General features: G+C 37.7%; 1 protein-coding gene across 1 annotated transcript in view; it reads right to left on the bottom strand.

Annotated features, from left to right (window-relative positions):
* Nucleotides 1-27,681, bottom strand: part of LOC137401586 (multidrug resistance-associated protein 1-like) — a 61,019-nt gene that overhangs the window by 10,609 nt on the left and 22,729 nt on the right. Inside the window, exons 9-23 of the mRNA XM_068088015.1 lie at nt 26,741-26,799; nt 24,369-24,570; nt 21,658-21,755; nt 21,342-21,564; nt 18,829-18,966; nt 17,437-17,583; nt 17,219-17,303; nt 16,822-17,015; nt 12,645-12,821; nt 11,791-11,952; nt 10,535-10,697; nt 7,943-8,066; nt 6,670-6,808; nt 3,694-3,931; nt 1,011-1,181 (exon numbers count right to left, since the gene is read on the bottom strand). Of these exons, the coding sequence (XP_067944116.1) occupies nt 1,011-1,181; nt 3,694-3,931; nt 6,670-6,808; nt 7,943-8,066; nt 10,535-10,697; nt 11,791-11,952; nt 12,645-12,821; nt 16,822-17,015; nt 17,219-17,303; nt 17,437-17,583; nt 18,829-18,966; nt 21,342-21,564; nt 21,658-21,755; nt 24,369-24,570; nt 26,741-26,799 (2,320 nt within the window). The remainder of the gene's footprint in view (nt 1-1,010; nt 1,182-3,693; nt 3,932-6,669; nt 6,809-7,942; nt 8,067-10,534; nt 10,698-11,790; nt 11,953-12,644; nt 12,822-16,821; nt 17,016-17,218; nt 17,304-17,436; nt 17,584-18,828; nt 18,967-21,341; nt 21,565-21,657; nt 21,756-24,368; nt 24,571-26,740; nt 26,800-27,681) is intronic.

Below are 27,681 nucleotides of genomic sequence, written 5' to 3'. Positions count from 1 at the left end.
GAGACCACTCTCAAAATCTCCAAACACCCATCATTAAATCACTTGCACAGTTAAACAACGGGCTCACTTATGCATCGAGGGCTCACCTATGCATCGAGGGCTCACTTATGCATTGAGGGCTCACTTATGCATCGAGGGCTCACTTATACATCGAGGGCGCACTTATGCATCGAGGGCGCACTTATGCATCGAGGGCGCACTTATGCATCGAGGGCTCACTTATGCATCCAGGGCTCACTTATGCATCCAGGGCTCACTTATGCATCGAGGGCTCACTTATGCATCGAGGGCTCACTTATGCATCCAGGGCACATTTACACATTCAGCATTCATTTACCGTACGCATTCAGCATTCAGCATAGCCATATAGCTTCACAAAGTCCCTCAACCAAAACCGGAAACAGAAACGCTTATTTCCAAACAAACCCGATCGATATACTGATCTCTAATGGAATATTCATACCTCACTCTCGATATCTCACTTTTTAGAATTTACTTTACGTTTTTACAAAAGATTATTAGTAGCTTCCTGTAGGGAATTTTGTCCTTTCAAATTATGTGTAATACAACAATCAATTTCAGAGCGACTGCGAATGGGAGTAGTTTGTGTTGGTTAATGTTTTGGCCTCCCAATTATAACTTCTACAAAAATAGTGGGCATGGCCTGTTTGTTTGGAAACGAGCGAGCTCTCATACACGCTTCCACTTCCCTTGGTCACGGGACTTTGTGAAGCTATACGGGTCTGGAATTCAGGGCTTATTTAAGCATCCAGGGTTCATTTATGCGTCCAGCTTTCAATTACCTATCCAGGGTTCCTTTATGCATCCTGCGCTCATTTATGCATCTAGAGTTTACTTGCTAGTGAACTAGATCATTTTCCGATTCAATTGCAGAAACTGAAGCTAAAGCTAGTGCAAAATGGAATAATAGAGCCATTGAAAAAAGCAGTGAGCTCATAGGTTAAATGTTTGATTATGAAAAAGGAAAAACATTTTAAAAGAGGGTGTACCTAGCGTGTCCATGTCCTTGGAGAATCGGTTGAGAATCTGACCGAGCGGTTTGGTGTCAAAGAAGACCATCTGCGCTTTCATAACCTTGGTTAGCAATTGTCGATGTAAGACAGTAGATGCACTCACCGAACACTGGGCAAAGGCGAAGCACATTCCAAAGGTGAGAAACGCTAAAAATAGAGAAACTCGATAAACAAATCCATGAAGCCAAAATAGTAACATCATTTTAAAAACCCCACTCCTGGATGATACCATTTCTTAGTACCATGACAGGCAACTGGGACTAATATGTACTCAAATAAGGAGAAACTGTGCATGCAATACGCCCTCCAAAATACCAAAAGTGTAAAAGGCTAGCCGCACAGCAAGTGAACAAACCTTCAAAAGAGTCAGGACTCCAAGAATCGGAGCACAATCTCAATGAATATCCTCAGTAGAATGAAAACTAAGAGTTGAAATCGCCTTCACTAACAATTTAGTGGCAATCAAATTCACCTTAAACCTTACCATTTCTTGACAGTAGTGCAAAAGGCTGTTTCTTGCTTGACTTAAAGGTTGACTTGCAACATAATTCACATTACGGTTATTTGATATCAAAAGATTCACCATGTCTTACTCTGCTGTGTGGTAGGTACAAAATATGTGGAAATGTGATTACAAGCTCTTCATAAGCTCATAAACGAACAGTTAATCGCAGCCATCACGAAAACGCTGCAGATTGGGATCCCTTTCAAAAACGGCTCAAATAGGATCTAGCTGAACAAAATTGCTTCCGTTTACACTTTCATGCAGCCTCATTCGTCGAAATATTTTCACAAATATACTTCTCGCATTCAATAAAACCATGTGCATGTATATTGTCCTTGCGCGTCTGTTTCATCATCATTGTAATGCTGTCATTTTGAGCACTGATATCTCAAAATCTACCGTAAAAAAATTTGTTCAGTTTTTAAAAAATATTACGTAAATAATTTGTTCCATTTTTGAACCTTAGCTCGAAGTGCATATAATCCTCTGATTAACATGACGAGCCCGTTGGTCACCTGTGATAGTAAAAAAATGCTGCAGAAATTTTTTGCGCTATTTGGCAGGAAATATGGGTTACATGATCAGATTACGACTAGATGATTAGACCAAACTGAAGCGAAACTGTAAAGTAGCGAGCATCTATATTTGATTCGGGCTTTCCACTAAAACCTGAAGTGTTTGTCATAAACTAGTGCTAGGAGACTTTTATATTGAGCCTTTTATTGGCCTTTCATTTTATGTGATAACATCACGTGTCAATACAATAACCACAATGTTCGAGTACGTCATCGAAATAAAGACATTCCAAACTACGGCGTTTTTGAGATGGCTGTGATTAACTGTTCGTTTTTGAGCTTTTAAGAGCTTGTAATCCCATTTCCACATTTTTTGCGCCTTCAACACAGCAGAGTAATACGAAATGGTGAACCTTATGATACCAAATAACTGTAATGTGAATTTTGTAGCAAGTAAACCTTTAATGCAATTACACACCTTTATGAAATATTTAAACCAAATGGTAATGAAAAAAAAACAATTACTAATCAAACGCAAAGGTTAGTAGTAGATTACATAGTGAAACACTAAATTTATTTGACTGCATTGGCTAATGTGTATAAAAAAATATCAGCCTAGGAATTGTTGGTTCAGGTGTCGTGGGACCGCCCATTCTAAGTTTTATTTAATAAACAGGGAAATCCTATAGAAGATCATCTGTTAACTTCCTACCTGATATTTATATACAACAACAATTACATCGTCTTCCTAATCCATTGTTTATCAATCATGCTAACAGCAAAGTAGTCCGTTATACTTCTTTGCACTACTGAATCATTCAGATATGAACTAAATAAAACAAAAAGACAAACATTCATACATCGACATACGAGTTAGGAGCAATTAGGGGTACGAGGAAAAATCAGAGTAAACTTTTGCCTTGCGATAAGAGTATAAGATGAACTTGAGATACGAAAGTATGAGACAGTTCCCGATGCGGCTGCTAGTCGAGTGTGTGAGAGGACGCGCAAGAGAACAGTATTGCTCGGTCATTCTCATCAAATCAGTTTGAAAAAGCTAAAAAGGCCAGTTAAAATCGATGACGAAAGCGAGATAAAAAGGTTCAAACTGGATGAATAAACATAGAAACTGAACAAAACCCAAATTGAAATGAAGCTTAGTGTAACATAAAATTAACACTTATTTTTAAACGTGTTTAGTAGGCTAAATTCGTTCAAATTAAATTAAAAATTTATATCAAGCCACGCAGTGTTACAAAAATGAAGTACACCAAATGTGTTGCCATCAGGTGTTTCTCACACCGCCGTTGGCAGCTATCATCTGTCTTGCAGTCAAAAACTCTGTACAGTACATACTACACATAATAGTGTTATATTCTACTGCAGATCATAACCATTAGATAAGTATTTGTTAATTTGTCAGTGTAAGTGGTATATTAGAACACTTAAAAACACATTTTTTCATTGTAATATCCTGTTTTGGATGCTTTGGTAAAGGGTGTGAGTAGATTAAGTTATTTTATATAAGAAATGTTGATTTGAGATATGAGAGAATTGACATTCGAGTTCGGTCCCCGGGGGAATGCATTAAGCTCGCGTGGTAAGGTACGACTGTAGTTCAAATCAATCTTTAACGTACACTGCAGGCCACCAAGGCCTCCATAAACTCCGAGATACATATTCATAGTATTCTTGATTTCATCATCAGAGTAGTTGAAAGGATTTTTCGGTATAAACTTCTTGTCATCTGTCCACATGCTCAGCCATATGCTTGAGTAGACCTGAACGGCAGCGTTCAGGAGCATCTGTCCCATCGTCAAGAAAACAAAAAAATAGCCCATGGATCTGGCGTAGAGTTTATAGACATCCCAGGAGACCTAAGAAAAAATCGACAACAGGTTAGGGTACACATGAACACCCATAAGCACACATGCGTACCCATAGCACACACGAGTACCCATAAGCACACACGAGTACCCATAAGCACACATGAACATCCATAAGCACACATGCGTACCCATAAGCACACATGCGTACCCATAAGCACACACGAGTACCCATAAGCACACACGCGTACCCATAAGCACACATGAACATCCATAAGCACACATGCGTACCCATAAGCACACACGAGTACCCATAAGCACACACGCGTACCCATAAGCACACACGAGCACCCATAAGCACACACGCGTACCCATAAGCACACATGAACATCCATAAGCACACATGCGTACCCATAAGCACACACGAGTACCCATAAGCACACACGCGTACCCATAAGCACACACGCGCACCCATAAGCACCTACGCGTACCCATAAGCACCCACGTGTACCCATAAGCACCCACGCGTACCCATAAGCACACATGCGCACCCACGCGTACCCATAAGCACCCACGCGTACCCATAAGCACACATGCGCACCCATAAGCACATATGCGTACCCATAAGCACACATGTGCACCCATAAGCACACACACGCACCCATAAGCACCCACGCGTACCCATAAGCACACATGCACACCCATAAGCACCAACACGTACCCATAAGCACAAATGCGTACCCATAAGCACACATGAGTACCCATAAGCACACATGCGCCCCCCATAAGCACCAACACGTACCCATAAGCACACATGCGCACCCATAAGCACAAATGCGTACCCAAAGCACACATGAGTACCCATAAGCACACATGCACACCCATAAGCACCAACACGTACCCATAAGCACAAATGCGTACCCATAAGCACACATGAGTACCCATAAGCACACATGCGCCCCCCATAAGCACCAACACGTACCCATAAGCACACATGCGCACCCATAAGTATCCATAAGCACACATGAACATCCATAAGCATCCATAAGCATCCATAAGCATCCATAAGCATCCATAAGCATCCATAAGCATCCATAAGCACATATGAACATCCATATAAGCTAAGGTAAACCCTATTGGAAGCCTCATCTGCCTTAACTAAACTTCTGTACTCTTGATTGATTGGCCAGCTATACGATTTATACTTTTGCTAGCCAACCTGAACTGTGCAATTCTCTACTTTATCAATTTCATGAACACAATCACACGTTGCTTTCATCCTTGACCAATAGTGGAATGCCAACAAAATATATTGATACATGCAAAGGCTGAAGATAAAACATGTGCACCTGAAACATTAAAGCTATTCTGGGCAGGAAACTGCATAGAGGATATTCTGTAACAGTTCCATAGGTCAATTAGTCTATCAAGTGAAATTGCTAGGTGAGTGACAGAGGGCTAAGTTGAAGATATTGATATGGCCATTGGTGGTTAAAAATAATACTATGGGTTCGGAGCAAAAATATTTTTACCATTATTTTGAAGCAAGTTTTGGTACTTGTAGATAACTAAAAGATTATGTTACAGCAATGATGGGCTTCAACCACAAAAAGCTAAAAAAAGCGATCAAGAAATCTTTGTTATAGCCACTGATGTTTCCGGCATAGCTACTGCAGTGTACCCTGTAACAATTAGAGGCTTGACCTGATCACAACTTCCAGTATGACTGTGGGGTGGTGCATGCCTGCGACACAATAACAAGAGAGGCAGTCTACAGAGACTAGAGAACAACTTCAATAGCTAATTTCACTACTACAGGCAGAACATTGACTGTAATGACAATAATCTTGCTGCGATGACTAGAGCCTTGACTGTAATGACTGGCAGCTTGAATGTATTGACCATTTAATATCCACATATGTCATGGCCAGTGTTTAGACTAATGACCAGAACAACCACTGTAATGACCAGAACAACCACTGTAATGACCAGAACAACCACTGTAATAACCAGAATATCGACTGTAATTAGTAGAATATCAACTTTAATAACCAGAATATCAACTGTAATGACCAAAACACCCACTGTAATGACCAGAACACCCACTGTAATGACCAGAATATCGACTGTAATAACCAGAAGATCGACTGTAATAACCAGAACACCCACTGTAATGGCAAGAATATTGACTGTAATGACCAGAACAACGACTGTAATAACCAGAATATCGACTGTAATGACCAGAACAATGACTGTAATAACCAGAATATCGACTGTAATGACCAGAACACCCACTGTAATGACCAGAACACCCACTGTAATGGCCAGAATATCGACTGTAATGATTAGAATATCGGCTGTAATGATTAAACTATCGACTGTTATGATCAGAATATCGACTGTAATGATCAAAATATCAACTGTAATGCCCCGAACACTCACTGTAATAGCCAGAATATCGACTGTAATGACCAGAACATCCACTGTAATGACCAAAATATCAACTGTAATGACCCACTACAATGGCCAGAATATCGACTGTAATGACCCACTGTAATGACCAGAATATCAACTGTAATGACCAGAATATTGACTGTAATGACCAGAACAGCCACTGTCATGACCAGAATATCGATTGTAATGACCGAAACACCCACTGCAATGGCCAGAATATAGACTGTAATGACCAGAATTTGGGCAGCAGAATTTTCAACAGCTTGACAATTATCTCGACTGGAATAACTACAGCCTTCAATGTAAGGACTAGAGATTTGGCCGTAAAAACTTACGTGTCCGACTTCTACAGTCTCTATAACATCTTGGGCCTGAGTAGGCGCTTGTTTCTTCTCCGGAACTGCCGGTGCCTCAGGCGCCGCAGGTTCCGACTCACTAGCCCTCGATAATTGTTTGGTCAATTGTCTTTGCAGTCTGAAACAAATTGGAGCCATAGAATTTACAAAACAGTGTTACTCTGCACTCGATCATAAAATATCAGCAGCGGAATGCGGGATCAGATAAGCCCAAATAATACTAGCAAAACAAACATTTGATCAGTCAATCTGCTAGTGAGAACTCAACAGTTATGGATTGAGCAATTCTATAATTTTGCCGAACGATTAGAAGACGAGGCATGAGATTAAGGTGCATGAGCAAAACAAAAATAAATTAAATGACAGGTCGTATCATTTTCAGTACAAATGAGGCATTTTATATAGTGCACAAAGGGCTTCCAAAGCGAAACTTATCCATGCAGCTTAGACTTTTGTGAAGCCAAGTCATTTTCAACATTCATGAAATTGTAATGTTTGTAGCGTGCGGTTGCTATGACCTTTCCAAACATCAACAAATAATACTGTTTAAAATCCAATCCATCATCTTCGAAGAAAAATTTCTCAGTTTTTTGTGTTGATCATATTGACCAACATCACCTTCGATAAAAAGCTGTTTCTCATTAAATTGCTTCGATTTAAATTCCGAAAACAGTTTTGAAAAACTGAGAAACTTTTCTATTACGCGGGGCTAAAAAACAATTCTGTGATCCGACCTCGTTTGTATTAAAAATGATATGACCTGTCACTTAATAGTCCTCTAGCGAGGTGTAGCAATAGAATAGATGGTAAAGAGAGAAGACACGCTCAATCCGGTGTAGCATCGAGAGTTCAGGAGAAAGTTAACTCTGTCAGTGTATCAAAGATGATGAAGTTTTCCATCTCCACGGCTAACTATGCCAAAATCGAAAATAAACGCAGTAACGTTTTCTGAGTTTAAAAATAAAACTTAATACTAGTAAAGGATTGAGCATGGAGAGTGGACACCAACTGGTTGGTAGTAAACAACAAAACAAACCGTCGTATACTTACACTTGTTCTTTTCTTTATATGAAAAATAATAGAAGAGAGAAGGTACAACAAGAAAGACGGGACTAATCAATATAGAAGGTGTCAACCGATAATAAAACAATCGCAAGTAAAAAATGGGCTTAATGGGACAGCTGCAGTTGCTGCACACAGCACAAGAAGATTCACGCAAAGAACCGACAACACAAACTTCTAGCGTACATACTTTCTCTCCTCGACCATCTCGGCAAGATGATCCTCTCCTTCTTCAACGACAGAACCCAATCTGTGCAGAATCGCTCTCTTGGCTTGGACAATATCCTCATCCACTTCTCCCTCTTCTTCCTCGCCTGCAGCAGCCAATCATGACACGCATTCAGAAAAAATTAGCCAATCACAATACTTTTTAAAAAGGATAACCTTGGCAACAAAAAACCTCTGCCTGTTAGTCACTTCACGGAAGTTCTCATAAGCCTACGCGCAACCCTCGTCATGAGCAAACCAGTTAAAGGTGATCTTTCAAAGCTAACCATGTGGTTTTATACTGAGATAAGAACCACAACATATGTAGCGAAAGTGAAGTGCTGACAGAACAACCTATAAATAGTGAAGCATTTATATGAAAATACATGAAGTTAGGTTTTTGCAGTAAGATATGTTTAAAATGAAATATACAAGCAGAGAGGCATGCTCACAAAAGAATAACACTCGTACAAAGGCTATTGTTTATACTAGTGCTGGACATGAGAACTTTTTGGACAGCGGGTTTTTCAGGTTTCGGGCTGGTTGATACGGGTTTATGTCTAAAGTTTCCAAACATCAGACATATCATAAAATTTACAATGCAATTACAGTTCTACTCAATTTATTTAGTATTTTTTACTATTTTCTATAAACCAATATTCGTGCTCGCAGCGTTAACAGGAGGGTTGATAAACAGTGCTTAGAGGGCAGGGCACAAGAGACCGAGTTTTTGTCCACTTTACTCGACAGATTCGTACACCAAAACCAGAACTCGCAAGTCAAAACCCAAACTCGCAAGATCGAAATGCTCAGTATATCTATTACTCACGACTCGAGGAGAATATAAACGCGCGAGGTTAATGAGTTTCATCACCCGTGCCCAGCACTAGTTTATACGTATATGGTTAATAAACATAAATCAGTTGCATAGAGTGTTGTGATGGCACACAAGGTCGATAGAAAAGCCATCACGACCAGCCAGAGTGCCAAGGCCAAGAGAATGGCTCGGTCTCTGCGAGCTGCTAGAAACTCACGCAGGCCTGCCAGACTGAGGCAACAAGAGGGACTGACCCAGCCGGAGGTACGACTGACCAGCCATTGGTTGGTAAGGACAGCCAGGCCGGCTACCGAACCTGCAGATGAAAGACCGACCTACTACCGAGTCGGCCTTCTCGGATAAGAGTCTGAGCTTGCCAACCCAAACAATATATAAGGAGCCCAGCAAGCAGAAGTTGGCAGCGCACAAGAAAGCCTCATCATATTCACGGTATTTAATCATATATTTATACAAATATATACAAATATATATTGATACAATATATACAGTGCCTTTTATACTACAACTTGTTTGGCTCATTGTGGAGCAGTAAAGGCTTGCAGCAGATCCTTTGCAGTGTGAAATCATTATGTAGTGTTCGTAGAAATTAGATATAAAGGTGAGGAAGAAGTACAACAAGTAAGTAACGGCGTAGAGTTGAACCTTGATAGAGCTACTTAACATATCCAACAATTTGAGCTGATCATGGTGTTAATTATAGTGTGAGAATAAAGCCGTAACCAAATATGAGAACTCAACACCTTACCGTTGGCAGCAACTACAGAAAATGACAGCTGGTGAAGAACTGCTATTCGTAGATCATTTCATACAATCGTTGTGGAACGTACCGTAATATTACTTTGAGAATTCCTGTTGAACTATTAAACATCACATTCATAGAACTATTAAAATCAAAGACAAGTAAAAATCAAACACAATTTAAAAGTCAAAAACAATTAAGTACCATAAACAATTCAAAGTCAAAAACAATGTGAAATTCTAAAACAATTCAAAAACATGAAACCATTTAAAAATCACAATTGGAAAAAAAATTAAATTGAAAAACATTTTAAAAATAAAAACAATTCGAAATCATTAAAAATCAAAAACTATATCAAAATTCAAAAACAATTTTAAATTCCAAACCAATCCAAAAACCATAATAAAACACAAAAACAGTTCACAATTTAAAAATGATTTAAAATCCAAAAACGGTGAACATTAAAATTCAAAACAATTCAAAAATCATTAGAAAACTCAAAAACAGTTAAAATTCAAAAATAATTTAAAATTAAAAAATTATTTAAAAATCAAAATCAATAAATCCCAAAACTATTAAAAAATCAAAAACCATTTAAAATGGAAAAAGAAAATTGAAAATGTTAATATCTGTAAAATAAGTCAACTATTACTCGTTTACCAATAAAAATCTTCAAATACGTTGCGCTGGTGCAAAATCTTGCAGCAGTTTTAACATCCATCTAAACTAGGAGATTGCAATATAATAAAACATCTTGTTCAATGCATCATCACATTAACATTTCCAAAGGCTAAATATTTGCTGAAACAAGCTTAGCTGAAGCATTTTGTGTCAATTGCTGACCAAAACACTTGGGGATATGACTCGAGGTGAGAATAACCAAAAAAATTGAGCCATAAAACTTTAAATCGCAAACAAACTTTTCTCAACCAACTGAAAGCGAATGACTACAGCAATCCTAAGAGACACTTAACCGAATAGGTAAGGTGTCATCATACCAGAGAGGAAGAAGGTCTTGAGAAACTCGGCAAAGGCTCCATCATGAGAGAGGAGGGCATCGTATGTGCCCGATTCTGAAACCCTACCATCAGTCAGCACGACTATGTTGTCCACCATGGGCAGCCAGTGCACGCCGTGGGTCACCAGCACTCTCGTTTTATCCTGTGGCATAATGCAGACAATCAGTGCTAGTAGATTCAAACTAAGCTTTGTACAAGAGTTTTTTTGAGCAAAATATTTGCACCAAATTTTGAGCAAGTTTCTGCCTTGATATATAAAAATGCGAGACAGTTATCGATGCGGTCGCTAAATGGTCAAATGTGCGAGAGGCCACTTACGAGAACAGCATCGCTCGATCTTTCTCTTCGGATCAGTTTAAAAAAGCTTCAAAAATGCCAGCTAAAAGTGATGGTGAAGGTGATGGTGAGGCAAAAATTGCCAAGCTGGAAGATAATAAAAATGAAAACAAAGACTAAATTAGAATTAAGTTTATTGTAAGATTAAAACTCATTTTAAAGCGTGTGTTTAGTAAGCTAAATTCATTTAAGTTTAACGTTTACGTTATGTTACGTAGCGTCACAAAAGTGCAGTGTACCAAATGTGTTGCTGTCAAATCTCTTACACTGCCGTTAGCAGCTGCTTTTGTTGCGAAGGTAAGAATTACATACAGTACTGAACAAAGCAATATTACATCTTGTTGCAGATCATAACCATTAGATAGGTATTTGTTACTTTGTGAATGTAGGTAGTGAATTACAACAATTAAAAAATTTTTTTTTCATTGCATCATGTTTTTGGGTGTTTTTTTAAATATGGAAATGGATGATTTGTATTTAGTTATTTTAGATAGGAAATATGAGATACGAGCAAATTTTTGAGCTATTTTGTGCCTAAGATATGAAACAAATTTAAGATACGAGAATGCGAGCCAGTTCTTAATGAAGCGCATATATCTAGGTGAGACTACAGAATAAAAATATGAAATACCCCAGACAGCATGACAACTAATATACAAACAGCCAAACAAGCTTCAACAGTACACCAGAGTCCGCTTGACCTCGATGTTTAGATTCCATAATTTAAGCTCAGCGCATAAGCATTTTGAAAAAAATGAAATTGATCGTTGAATTGTATGCGCTAATACTGATTAATCAAACCAAATTTCTAGACTGGGTTCCCATGACTTTTAAGCTGCTACACAAGTCTGGCCTCATCGGTTAGATAATCATATTTTATAAGAACAACTGGCTGGTACCTTCAAGAGTCCATCCGGGCCGATTACATGGTCGAAGATGTGTTTGCCTACGTGAGCATCTACCGCGCTGAGGGGGTCATCGAGTAGGTAGAGGTCAGCCTCATTGTAGACAGCCCTGGCCAGACTCACCCTCTGCTTCTGCCCGCCGGAGAGATTTATTCCCTGCGGGGATACCAAACCAAACGATCTAAGACCACATTGTACTTTAAATTAATTATATCACAATTAAATTACTCAATCAATCATAACAGTATTTTCAATTTAATGTACATAGATGTAAACATAGATGTAAATATGCATTCACAAAACCATGCAATACAGAGATGATTCAATGGTGTTTCTAGTAATAATCATTCAAGCCTATTGGCTAATATCTGCAAACATGTTTAATTAATAAGAGTAACACTTATTATTGTAACTCTTTTTCCAATCAAGGCAGTAAATCAATCAATAAATCAATCGACAGTCCAAGCAATCGTGATACTTGGAACACCTTGTGAACACAATTAATAAAATATTGTATAAAAGCGTTTTCTACTAAAATAGTTATTGGCAACTAAAAATCATGCTACTTTACAATTGAATACTGATCTAAGCACTAGAATCAAAGAATGCATGTGAGTTTTGTTTTAGCTGCATAAGAAATACTCAATAGAAAATAGAGCTCCAGTCAGTTTAGTTAAGATAAGAATTCATGTCTTTCACTGTATTTATAATGAACAAATGGCTGCAGAAGTCAGAAGTTGTTGGGAAATACACCAACTTTTCAATGCATCAGTATTATTTGGGTGTGAGTGATCCCTAGCGAAGGTATATCTTAAAAGAAACTGTGTAAGGTGAAACTGCACACAAACCTTTTCGCCGATTAGAGTGAGATCAGCATTGTCAAGTATGTCAAAGTCGGGTCGAAGTGCTACCGCCTCAACAACCCTATTATATCTCTCTTCATCATATTCTTTGCCAAAGAGAATGTTGTCTCTCACGGTGGCATTCTGTATCCACGCTTGTTGCGCGACAAATGCCACTGAACCCTAGAGTAAAACACAAATGCCACTGAACCCTAGAGTAAAAGTAGGTAGCAAACATTTATAGCAACATAAAAAACACTCTAAAACAATACAGCTATTTCAACATATCAACAGCATAATCTAGCTTATATCAAAGAACATAACAGCGTGTAGAAATGCTACCTGATCAGCAGATGTCATACGAAATGTTAATACAGTCAAACATGGATAACTCGTCCACGGATAGCTCGAACACATGGTTAATTCGAACATTTCCTTTGGTCCGTTCCCACGTAATTATAAATTGCTATAGATAACTCGAACTCAACACTGTTAATTCGAACTGTTTTTTTGCCCAGCGGCTACCGAAACGGTTGTTATCGCTTTAGAAAATCACTTTATTCAAAGCCATAGAGGTAAACTTCATCTTTTCGTAATTCATAAGCGTCGTTATTACCACCATCGGCAAAATATTTTTGTCAACGACTTTTCTAAAAGTTTGGTGAAACTTGATTTATACTGCGATACGATGAATAGCACGGGCTAGCCGGGTCACGCGCGCAAGGATTTTCGCCACGCACATACAAAACAAAAATCGCATGTTGTTTTGTATGTGCGTGGCAAAAATCCTTGAATGCGTGACCCGGCTAGCCCGTCATGAATAGTTTTCCGACGTTGATTCCGTGTTGAATCAACGTCGGAATGTTGAATGTTTAAAACGACTTAAAATTGTTGTAATACGTTGTCTGAGCTACAAAAAACTATTCATCGTTTGACCTAAACACAGAATACGTGTGTACATTCAATAAGTATCTATTAAAAAAGCGTGAGTGATATAGAATGTACCATAAAACCTCGTAAAACTTCTAATTGAACTGCCTCGGAGTGTTGCTCTTAACGAATCCCAGGTAAAGTAAAGTAATCTGCATAAACTTCAAGAAAAAACGGCAAAATTGATCGTGGGTAAAACCCCAAAAGAAAAAAATGTCTTTTCTTTTGAGCATTTCAACAACGATCAAGTTTTGCCAATGTCAATCTGAAAAACGTCCTGGCAATAACATCACCTCAAACAACAAACCAATCTCAAGTGATAGAAAAATCTCTATACTTTTTCATAAAAACGTTTTAAACTTTACATTAGAAGCATTTAATTTGAAACAAGCCATTTGTGCTTTTGATTTATATTATAGTTTGTATATGTACATGTATCTACTAATAAATAAGTAAATATATGGACTTGTGACAGTGCTCTGATAACTTGAACGCTCTGATAATTCGAACACTTTTGCTCGGTCCCTTGAAGTTCGAGTTATCCATGTTTGACTGTATTTTGAGTTGTGCTCGAGTTAGCTTATACAAATAAATGGTTATGCTTGTACAGGTTCTCATATATCTAAACTGCCGTGCGACAGTCAGGTGTTTTGTGATTACATCTTGCAGAGTATATGCTTAAAAACTCTCGCTATTCATATCAATTAAAATCTAATGCCAAAACCAGCAAATGTAGGTTTTTTTAAAATTCCATTTCCTTCCTTACTAATGTTGCACAATATTGTGTTGAAGGTTGACTTGCAACAAAATTCACATTATAGTTATTTGGTATCAAAAGATTCACCATGTCTTACTCTGTTGTGTTGTAAGTGTCAAATATGTACAAATATGATTACAAGCTCTTAAAAGCTCAAAAACGAAAAGCCCCCGTAGATTGGAATCTGTTTATTTCTCTGACGTAGCCATGACAGTTTGGTTATTGGCTTGTCACGTGATGTTCTCACGTGAATTGAAAGGCCAATAAAAAGCTCAATATAAACTTATTGTAGCACTAGTTTATGACAAACACTTCGGGTTTCACCGAAGACCCCGTATCAAATATAGATGCTCGCTACTTTACAGTTTTGTTTCGGCTTGAACTAATCGTCAAGTTGTAATCTGATCATGTGACCCAATACTTTGAAAATAATTTTTGCAGCACTTTTCGATTATCACAGGTGACCAACAGGCTCGTCGTGATTATCAGACAATGATATGTACTCCTTCGAAGTAAATTTAAAAAATTAAATGAATTTTTACGGTAAGTTATAAGATATCAGTGCTAAAAGTGACAGCATTACAGTGACGATAAAACAGACGCGTAAGAACAATAGACATGGTTTTATTGAATGCGTGAAGTATATTTGTGAAAATATTTCGACTTTGAAGGTCGCATAAAAGTGTAAACAGAAACCATCTACCACAACTACGTCACATTTGAGCCATTTTGGAAAGAAAATCCAAACTACGGCGGTCTCGTGTGGCTGCGATTAACTGTTGGTTTTTTAGCTTTTAAGAGCTTGTAATCCCATTCCCACATATTTTGCGCCTACAACACAACAGAGTAAGACATGGTGAATCTTTTGATATCAAATAACTGTAATGTGAATTTTGTTGCAAGTCAACCTTTAACAACTATCCTTGTTGGTGTTACCCAGAAATAACAGACCTATGCCTAAACTTGACCATTACCTAATAGCATGGAGGTTCAAGACACAATTATACGTAGGAACAAAATTGTGTATGCACTGTTATTAATACCATGTAGTAGTGACTATGTGTATGCACTGTTATTAATACCATGTAGTAGTGACTATGTGTATGCACTGTTATTAATACCATGTAGTAGTGACTATGTGTATGCACTGTTATTAATACCATGTACTAGTGCCTATGTGTATGCACTGTTATTAATACCATGTAGTAGTGACTATGTGTATGCACTGCTATTAATACCATGTAGTAGTGACTATGTGTATGCACTGTTATTAATACCATGTAGCAGTGACTATGTGTATGCACTGTTATTAATACCATGTAGTAGTGACTATGTGTATGCACTGTTATTAATACCATGTAGTAGTGACTATGTGTATGCACTGTTATTAATACCATGTAGTAGTGACTATGTGTATGCACTGTTATTAATACCATGTAGTAGTGACTATGTGTATGCACTGTTATTAATACCAATGGCGCAGTACTAGTGTCATTGGTCTTATTGGTGTAAATACCTTCACAAAAAGGAAGTTTTATAAAGTCTGTTAAGTTGCACCTGGAGTTAAACACAGTTTTATAAACCTTATACTGCATGTAAAGTGGTGTACTTCGGCAATGTCTTAGGGGGTGCATCAAAAACAACAGACCAAGATCATTGGCTACTTAAAAGCGTGGAGACAAATTTGTCAAGCAAGCCCAATTTATCTTTGTAATATAGAAGGTTGCTGCACTACAACCAGAATTGTGGTAAACTAATAATTGCATTCAATTACTTAATAAACAAATAATTAGCAATTTAATTTAATTCAAATTTAACAATTAATGCAGGAAAAAATGCTTTAATAATTCAATTACTAATGTAAGTTCATAAACCCCAAACTAACCAATTTAATCCTTTATGCGATTTCAAACAATCAATGAATTATTAATTTAATTCAAATTTTGGCCGTAACGCCAACTCTGGTTGGTGCGACTGATGCATTAGAGTAATGTTCAAGCATGTTCAAGTAGCCATAGTCATAAAAGACTCAGTAACTAACATTCTCCAACATGTTCTTACATTAGCAGGACTGCTCTACAACTACCTGCACTACGTGTCAGTGGTACATTTCATCTGTTTGTAGCCAGGCCTTAAAGATGAGCTTACTCAAAATTGTTACAGATTTTCAGATTTCAGTTCGTGCCAGTTGCACCAACTGGCACCAATTTGACCAATTAAACCAGTTACACAATTTTTTTGGCACAAACCCTGGTTGGTGCCAACCCTGGTTGGTGCCAGCCCTGGTTGGTGCCAACCCTGGTTGGTACCAACCCTGGTTGGTACCAACCCTGGTTGGTACCAACCCTGGTTGGTACAACGGTGAGAATTTATGCAACTGGTTAAATTGGTCAAATTGGCGCCAGTTGGTGTAACTGGTTATGTCATCAACGCCAACCAAACAGCTGTTGGAGTGAACCATTGAGTAATAAATTCAGACATAGTCTGAGATCCTACCTTGCTCACTACTGTACCATCGTGTTTGAACATGTCCCCGACACAGGCTGATAGTAAGGATGATTTTCCCGCGCCGACTTGTCCAACTATCGATGTGAGGGAACCAGTTGGAACTTCCATATTGATGTCATGGAGGATCTTTGTAGTCTCTGGCATCCAAGAGAAAGTGCCGTTTGTCACTCTCAGGCTAACATCTGTAGAATGTACAAAATACTCATTGAACTTCGAAGATCATAATCATTAGAGTCACAAAAGATTCAGTAGCCAGCATTCTCCAACATGTTCTTACATTAGTGGTATTACTCTACATGTATAATGTGAATACCTGCGATACATGTCAGTGATACAATGTGTCAGTGCGTAGCGAAGCCTTAACAAGAAGTGATAGAGTACCTACCGCAGTTATCGTCTCTATCTACGTTCTCCTCAGACAGATCAGAAGTCTTGAAGAACTTAACAATCCTCTTCACGGACACGCTTGACTAAAACATTGACCAAACCTTCATCAGCGTAACCAGAAATCTAGCCAACCAGATTACATTCTCACCTTGTTATTTTTTACCATCAAGTAGAAATCATCTAAAAAGGGGAAAAGTTGTATGAATAGTAGCTTACCATGACTACAAATGAGATCATCATGGGAAGGAGGTTGAGGGGCCCCTTGAGTATGTTGAAGAGCGAGAGGGATACAAAGGCTACATTGGGTGATAGGATGTGATCTTTGTTTGTACTGACATAGACAGCAAAGGTCACTACCGTTACCTACAACAATATTAAAATATTATAATATTATAAAATATATTGATAAAATAATGTGAATAAGGATGACATTTTTAAATAATATAAAGATGGCATTTTTATTCATCCATACCAGGAGTTTTTATTGTCCAAATTATTGCATTCAGCAAAATACAAAACTGTAAGAGACCCTTTTGTCACAATGTTAGCTTGGCAAATGCTGAAAAGCCAACTTACAGCAAATGGAAGAGATTTCAGATGTCTGAGTGTATTAGCACAATCAGTGCAGTGCAGACTTTAGCATAACAGTCATAAAGCCACAAAATTGCAAGCTCAGAATTGATATTGCGCAAAAGCAGGTTTAATGGAATGGCGGCTACACAGCCGGATGCTCTATTGCGCTGATGCTCACCGAAGGAAATCACGTGTCGATGCTTAAGTGGGATACACAGGCCAATCATTCATGGCAATGTTTGTTAGAATATTCATCAAAATGAGTCGCAGAATTCTTTAACGATATCAGTACTACCTGTTTATTGACCAATAAGGTTACTCATTCAATTCCATTTTCTACACTTTTTGAGAGATATTAGCCTCAAAAAATTCTCGAAATGACAATTTTGTTGTTTTTATCAGCTTTTTAAAATGCGAAGAGCACATGTCAAAAAGATTGGCCAATGTGATGTGAGTAATATAAAAGTGCTTTTAACAAATGCCTAATAATGCAACCAGAATGTGTTGAAGACGCGGGTAGAAAACATCAACACGGGCAGCCAGCCTTGAAATAACTTAAAATATGTTAGGTTTGAATGCCATGCTTTAGCAACACGCGATTAATTTCACTTATCCGTAGAAATTTGGAAGACGAAATCTAATTTTGTAGAATAGCTAATATTACATTGGGGATACAGGATTAGGTACGGGTAAGGTGTTCAGATTCAATGAACAATCTATCGTTTTTTGGACGTCATCAAGCCGTTTGCACATGCGCTTGTTCACGAGAAAGCTGCCATGTTTGTAGAAAATGATCGTTTTTCTTTTATTTAATAGTACTTTTTGGTGTTGTTTGGATACTATAATCAAAAAACTGCAAACAAAAGCATCGTTTTCCAACATTTATTGCAAAAGCTTCGTGTTTTTAACGATACAATTGTCTATAAAGATGGCCGACAACGATAAAATTACATCACGAAAAAACGAAGGATATAACTGAACGAAGCAATGCTTTAAAAGTACAGCAGCTAAACAGTGTAGTACATCTCTACTTACAACAAAAGGGAGAGCCCCAAATCCAAAGAACTGAACTGCTCTGTAGTACCAAGCCTTCCTGATAGTAGCCATCTCCTTGTCCCTCACTGCGGACACTTTCTCCTCAAATGATGGCTCCCAGGCATAGAGTTTGATCACCTATGTACATGTAGATACCTCGGGTAAGTGTATACATGTAGATACCTCGGGTAAGTGTATACATGTAGATACCTCGGGTAAGTGTATACATGTAGATACCTCGGGTAAGTGTATACATGTAGATACCTCGGGTAAGTGTATACATGTAGATACCTCGGGTAAGTGTATACATGTAGATACCTCAGGTAAGTGTACACATGTAGATACCTCGGGTAAGTGTATACATGTAGATACCTCGGGTAAGTGGTCCTAATGACAGCATATCATGTGTCCTAAATTAAATCTATCTTGCTGACACCCAGGCAAAAGAAATGAAATACTTTTGAAAAATAAATCTTTGACATCGACTTAGCGATTAAAGTTCTTTCTACTAGCAGATCTCTTACTATAACAGAGAGACCTGTCAAAAATAAGAGTAAAACATTAGCAACATCTAAAGCTGTGATTCTTTACGTTTTTGACGTACTGAACCCCACCAGTTTCATAATGAAAAATTAAAATAATTTGTTTTCACATTCAGACAGAGGTACGTTTTTTACAGTTGGCCAAAATGTAAAACAAATGTGTAATCATTTGTGATTGTTGTTGATGTCTGAGGTGATGTTTCGGGATTAGAATCAGCAAAGCTTGATCACAGCTAAAACACTCAAAAAAATACATGCCCAGGCTTTCCCACAAATTACATCAATAATCGTGTATATTGTTTATAGGTGACCAACATGTAATCTCGTCTGCATTGGGTACTCATTTGTTTAAACAGCATTTAGAGGAAAGCAATGGAACAAATTCTATCACATCTACATGTATCTTCACATATGGAGAATACACTTTAAAGGAGACGCCCAACACTGCAATATAAACACAATAGCCGATGTCTGAAGGAAGGAAATAAACAGGAAACGCAAGTAAATTATGTCAAGTATTGACATAATTTAAGGAGTATGTTTTTATGAGAGTTTTAAAAATGAACTTACACAAAATTCTGGTGACTTTTCTTGGAAAGTATTCATATGTTTTATCATTTGCGATTGTTTTTTATGTTTGAGGTGATCTGACTGCCAGGATGTTTCAATATTGAAATCGGCAAAACTTTGTGGTGGTTAGAAACGCTCAGAAGGAAAACGCATGCAATTGTTCAAGGTTAAAAATCCCTGCTGTGAACAATACAATTATGCTAAATTTTTGTAAAAAATAACAGAATAATTTTATTGAATGGCTAAAATCTTTGCGATAGCCAACACAGATATTTGTAATTTAAGTCATTAGGTATCTTCCCGCAAAGGGTTCCCTAGCGCCATCACTTTGGCTGGGTCATAGACCAAGACAATCACTGCCTTTTCATGCTTTGAATAGATTTGGAGTTGCTCACTGCCGACAAACTCGCACCCTGCCGTTCCAACAATTTAGAGTTACACTATAGATCTTTCTAATATTCATGATGCATCCCTCAAAACAAAACTTATCAAAGTAGACTGACTGTTAGGTCACAGTCACTTTTCAGCTCATGAGTAGTGCTGCACGATATCTTTGCATGTACATTTGATTATTTGGTTTCTAAATATATCGGATATCGAAAAATATCGAACATTGGAGTTGTCTTCTTTCGATATATAGTGTTAGGCTTAAACATGAACGATCTGAAAGGATATTGGTTAATATCGGTTGAAAAACAGGAGTTATCCCCTCGTTACAATAAGGCGAATAGACAACTCCAGTTGTGCAAAATAAAAGCCGATAATTCGATAAAATATCGTCTTCGATATTCATATCGATTTGAAAACTGACCCAATATAAAATCGTCCACTGAAATATATCGTCACATTGAACTATATCGCTTTATCGTACAGCACTACTCATGAGCAGTCAACTAGTTGCACTGTCCAAGCCAGGACGGACGCCTGATCGCAATGCTGGAAGTTTTTCTCTCCACTTGAGAGAGCTTAGCCAAGTATTATCCATTACGATCCATCAGCAGCGAGCATTTTTATGACTTCGAATAGTAGTCTCACAGCGAATGCCCTCGCTCAAGTTTGGCAAAGCAAAATGGAGTTAAATGCATTCAGATTTTACAGTTTCTGTGATTCGGAATGGAAGCAACGTTGAAGACATTCGAAGCATGGTAAATGCGAAATAGGAAATACAGTGAACTAAAAAACCACGGACAAATCTCATTTGATTCCCGGGAGTACATAGGCCTGCCTATTTAAATCATTATATTTACAGTACTCAACTCTGCAAACCAGCTAGATAACAATCGAGAGGGCAATAGAACTATCGATTCTATGTCGGTGTCTACAAGCCCACAAATACCGACCCATCTGTGTCCCAGGGACCGTGCCTACCCGGTACACCAGGGAGACCGGTATGAAACCAACCTTGATACCGCTGAGCACCTCATTCATCATCTTGATACGAGAGTCCTTGAGTTTCATCTGAGCGATCTGCAGGTTACGCTGCTTCGTTGCCACAAATCCATTGAGAGGCATCATAACGAGCATAATGCCAAGACCAACAAACAAGCTTGGTCCAATCGTCTCGTAGAGTTGCCATAGGGCGATAGCTATCTGGAGAGGAGCCGACCACATGATCCACACGTAGCTAAAAGGAGGACCAGTCCAAGGATACAATGTCCACATAAACAATGCTTCTAAGGTCAAGATACCATATTCGGGCATGGAAATTTTGCAGTACCTGAAAACATCCTGCACTCTCTGAGCATCCACAGCCATCAGGTTAACAATCTCTCCAACAGTTGACTCTTTCTTAGCCTCAGGACTCATTGTCAATGCCTAGAGGTGACAACATAAGCATGAGAAATAGACTCAGCACCCATTGTCAATGCCTAGAAGTAACAACATACTGTAAGACCCGCATTTGAACATAATGGCACTGTATTTTTCAACCTGTCTCCTGTAGTGGCATTCTAATAGAGGTGGCGTTCAAATAAAGATGGCGTTCAAATCGAGGTTTTACGGTATCCATGATGAATGCGCAATGTTTTTCATGGCAAGCCACATTGAGGTCACTTTCGATTTTCCTAGAGGACTTGCAAAAATATGTAATATATTTATCATAGAATTTGGTACACGACAAGCATTCATTTAGTGCTACAAGTATCCTTGACCTTACAAATATTTCCTTCAGCGATGTGTGAGCGACACAATAATCTCTGTTAAACATTCTTAAGGCGTGGTCACACGAGCACCGAACCGACGTAGGATCGGTTCGGAGGCTGGTTCGGTTCGTGGCACCTGTCACACGGCCACCGAAGTAACTTCGCTTCCTAGATACCATACGTATAGACAGGACACGGTTTCATTAGTAGTTGTTATGTATTTGAGTTAAATATTTCTATTGTAAACAAAAAAACTTTGAGGAACAATTATAAATTATAATTACACAGCAGATTTATCAGAAGATCGTTCGGCTGCTCAAAGTAAATCACTCGATACAAATATTTTGCTAACCCTTCCCATCAACATAATTATATTTTTTTTTATTAACATATGAATGTTTTTCTATGCTGAGTACATAACAAACAAAAACAGTCTTTATCATAGTACTGTGGTTTTACATAAATAAATCAGTCAACGATAGTTCATCAGGATGAATATGACACATTACTTATATTCTACACGAAAGAAAATCACAACCATTCCCCTACATTTATGCAAAACTTAAGTGCAACATCTTACATTTATGCAACCCAATCACAAGTCCGGGTGAACCTTGTCGTAAATTGCTTCATGTTGTTTATTTAACGAAATAAAAGTATCGTCCCATTTCTTTTTTAACTTTACTCACACGCACGTAAGAAGAAATGTGACGCGTGCTCGCTAGAATTCTAGAATTTTAACCAGCCAATAAGAGCAAGGGTTCGGCACGAAATTTCGAGCAGTACCGAAATAGTTCGTTTCGGCCAGAAATGTCCTCAGCCGAACTTTTTAGAGCTGAAAACGACGTCGTTTTGCGTCATTTAGTTCGGTTCGGTGCCCGTGTGACCACGGCTTTAGCATACACCAAACAAGCGCTTGGTTCCCCTAACATACCCTACAGGACAATATCATCCACGGAGTTATATTTCGCCAGAGTTTTCTTTTCATGAACTTTCGTGGAATGTTTTATTCGCGAAGGCACACACCCAAATAAATTAATCCATAAATCCCGCTAGCAAATTCACATGCATTTAGCACATGTTTAACTTGCTATTGGCTAGAAAATTTATGTTGATCATGCTAAGCTATCAAATTCTGGCTGCATCCAGAGATTTCCATGACTATTCATCAATTTGGAGGAATTTGGTGAACTAACAACCTTTAATGAATTATGTACTTGACATTACATAGAGTTTAGAACTCGGCAATGTTTACTGACTACGCCTGTTGACTAGTATTTAATTATAGGAAGTAGATATTATCCTTTTTTAACAACAACAACGTTAACCATTCGCGAAATTTTCTGCCCGAGAACTCACAAATTTTCAAATCCATCGAATAATATCCTCCTCTAGGGTACAAAGGTTAACGCATTTATGAAGAATTTTGGGTCATGGCGTTTGCTACGAACTGACCTTACATAACACGGTTATCTTGCACCGTCGTATACTCCATGCAAACTACTATATTTCCCTCAAATTTTGAGGGGAAAAGCGATTAGAATACAAACACCTCACCTCCACCCAATACTGTAGCCCCAATGTCTAGCCGCTACACATTGGGGCTACAAACGCCTCACCTCCACCCAAAACTGTAGCCCCAATGTCTAGCCACTACAAATTGGGAATACAAATACCTCACCTGTACCTAACAGCGCGCAAACTAAGTGCAGGGAAACTAGAAACTCTACACTTAGTTAAATCCTAGGAAGATTATTAATAATTCAATAAAAATAAAACATAAAATAGCCTTGGTTTGATCAAAATGTAAAAATGTGGTGAAGTGAAGCAAAATGATAGAGTGAAAGCCTCTAGTAATAATGCTATACTTTTAGAACACAGGCTATATGAGTATATGGTTTCACTTTGGCTGGTAGAAATACATGTTGGGTAGGCTTAAAATCAAAACGATAAATATAAGAAATTTCATAATTAAGTGGACAACTATTTTCGTTTTATGCCAAAAATCAATATTTATCTACCCATTCTTTATTGAAAGCCCTAGAACCTAGCTAATAGCAGATTGACTAAATACAAATCAAGAGTCTTTGTTTGAATAATATAAAAGGTCGCATGCTCGGAGCTCACATTTTCTTTGCTGTTCCGCTATTGGTTCACTCAGAATCTACTGATAATGATGATAGTGAGCTCTGTGTACCTCCCTTATCACAGGTCAGTAATAAGTGCGCTACCGGGCCTTTAGAGATACACTGACAAAGAGACGAAAAAGCCTACTACTAATCCAAACCTTTTTGTAGATGATGGAGATGAGGGCGGCACGCACATGGAAGCCTCCAACCAAACTGAGGTACCACAGCTGCTGAAAGAGTGCAGTCTGCACGAGCTGGCTGATAAGGAGACCGACAGCGAGCACATAGCCCTGCCATATTGGAAGGGGCGTGACTCCCGGTACAGGCGAATCATTTGTGTTCACAAAGGTGATGAGCTTACTACAAAACATATGCTTAGGGGTAATTGAGATCTATAGTTTTTAGTACTACAGTTTAGTTGTCTGCCCACACAAACATTCACACTACCATAGTTTAAATTCTAAGTACTGACCAAACCATGATACGCATGCAGTTATCTTTTTAAACAGCATCTTTTTCATTTGACAGGATATACTTATAAGAAGCCTCTTTTTTTCTCAAAAAGAAACTGACATTTTAAGGTTAACAAACAGCATTTTAAAGTAATGTTTATTTATGTCAATATAATCATGATAATTCATTTTTAGCAATGATTTTAGGTTAGAAAAACCAGCTTTAGAAACAAACGCACTCAAAATGCAAGCTCTAAGCTATTACATGAGATTATTTCATGTTTTACAATGTCAATGCCGATGATTAACCAATGCAAAACAAAAGTGTTTCAACCAGCAGCCACATTTTGGTCATGAAACGCCGGCAGCCAGAAATTCTAACACGTTTCTCTATCTAGTTGTCACACTACATGTTTTGGTTACACCACATAACAGATAATTATAACACAAGGTCAAAGCAGAAGCCACGAATACCGAAAGAAATCAGCCCTGCATGTATATGTCAGCATTCATTTTCGCCATTGGTTATAGAATTAAACCTATCAGCTTGTGCGTACATCATACGGAGTCAACCAGCAAAAAGTTCTTTCTTCCCACAAATTGGGAACTTTTAAAAGAATTGTTTATAGAAATTAACTATTCTCGAAAGTCACCTGTTTAAAGTCTTTTAAAGCATCCCCGTCTTCGTGATTAGGGATTTTAAAATGACAATTTTTAGATAATCTAGTTCAGAAAACAAACAATTTAAATATTCTATCGCATCGCCACCTTTCCTGGTCAATAATATTTCACTAAGATCAATATTTTTTCTGTTCACTTCCACCGCCTTAAAAACGTTGATAAAACTGGATTCAGTCAAAATTACACGGAAATATTTAAACCACAATCTGCAATGTAATCCGCTATTGTTAATGCAATAAAAAATGTAACCTTTAACCCTTCGGCAGGGGAAACGACCAGAATGTCGTTTATCGGTTGCGTGGGGAAATGACATTTATGTCTATTTCGGTAGACTTTTATAAAGCTGTCGCCTAGTAACGTTAAACAAAGGATATGCACACTAGTAAGTTTTAAATATCATCAACAAGATATCAGTCTATGATTTACAATATGAAACGATTATCTGAGAGGCGTTGCTTTGTGCTAAAAGCTAAACAAGTCGCGCCTCCTTGGAAAAAAATAAAAGTTGGAAAAACCAGTCAACATCGGCTCGACTTTCTAAACGGTAAAATAAAAGATTTCTTGATCCTGCGATCGTTAGTGATTTTTTGTCTGATCAGAATAAAAATAATTCAAATGATAGAAGTGATGTAAACTTTTTTGGTCTTTTAATATACTTGGATTATGCAGAGAAAACGATCGTTATGGTTGCTCGCACGGCTACGTTATAGCGTTTGACTCTACCGAAAAAAAAATGCTTCCAAGCATTTTATACAGGGACAATTCCTCATGGTTGTATTTTTTGAGTAGTACATATGTGAATGAATGTATATGTACAAAAATTTATGTTCATAGAAATAAGTTTAAGATTTGAGTTATGCATGTTCATAAAATATCGATTTTATTGAAATTTCGAAAATAAATTACATGAGTTTCGGTTGTTTTTGGGGGCCTTTTTGTTTTTGGTTTTCGGTTGTTTATACCTGGTCAAAGGGTTAATCATTTACCCATATATATAGCAAACATGGTGACAGGCTGCATAAAAATACTACGGGCGATAAGGAAAAACAATATGGCTTTCATAATCTGGGAACTCAATGCCAACAGACCAATTGGAAATTCTAGATGAAAGGTCTTTTACAAAAACAGCAGTAGAGAAAAATATCGTAGGTTTGAGCAGGTTATGAGAAGGTCAATGACACTCTCGTAGTTTCCAAAAAAAGGGTTAATAATGCTAACAATTTATTTGTGTGTTAATTATATCATCTTCCTGGTAACAAAAAACAATCAACAATCAGATAGAGAGCTTCAACTAAACCATCGTGTAAGATATGTATATCGATAAGAAAAGACTTAGCACTATTCTAGATAGCGCAGAATCTATCCAAGAGGTTTCAAAATAAATAGGTTATACGTACTTTTGAATCTGAGGATCGACAAACTTTAGCCAATCACAGACAAACTTGCAAGCCCAACCCTACAAGATAAGAAACAGAGCTCAAACACACTCTACCGCAAACTAGATGCAATACCAGAGACTACATGTAGGTGTCGTACCAGAGACTGGATATATTATCAGAGACTAGTTGTACAGAGACTAGGTACGGGACCAAAGAGATGAGGTAGTACCAGAACATAGTAGTAGGGCAGACGAATCCTTATTGTAACCAGTAGCCAGCCAGGGGGAACTCTAGCAGGAATTTCAAGTTTAGCGACAATATTCAGACTCCACAAAGTATGGAGTCTGAATATTTTTATTAGTTCATAAGTTAATTCCTTATGCCAAACATTAACAGCAAGGAATAAGGAATCAGCCTCTGAACTTGTAGTTCTGATTGCTCTGAGTACTTGACAACATCTGAATATTGTCACAACACTTAAAATTCCTGCTAGAGTTCTTCCTGGCTGTATACCAAATATAATGTCTGGTATACAGCTTTGAGTCCACAGAAGATTAGGCTGAACTTTGTTATTTGCTTCGTTGTTGCACTATTTATGGACTCCATGGGTAATTGGGGTCTATTTTTTGTTCTTTCGAAACAATATTCTCGTAATTAGACAACTGTGAATATATATATATATATATATAAATATATATATATACTATGAGTTTGGTGCTTCTGATATATTATATATACATATACACATATATATATAAATATATATATAAAATATATTAAGAACTGAAAACTTTTAAAACTGTTTACTACTTAAATGCTCTATTTTAATATTGAGCACTCTCTTCTAGTGAACTGCAACCTTGTTCTTCATCAGTATATACATATACATATATATATATATATATACATATACACACCTATACACATATACATATATATATATACATATATATATATAC

Source organism: Watersipora subatra, chromosome 8, assembly GCF_963576615.1.
Source record: "Watersipora subatra chromosome 8, tzWatSuba1.1, whole genome shotgun sequence".
NCBI classification, from domain to species: Eukaryota; Metazoa; Bryozoa; class Gymnolaemata; order Cheilostomatida; family Watersiporidae; genus Watersipora; species Watersipora subatra.
This window is presented reverse-complemented; position numbering and strand designations above follow the sequence as displayed.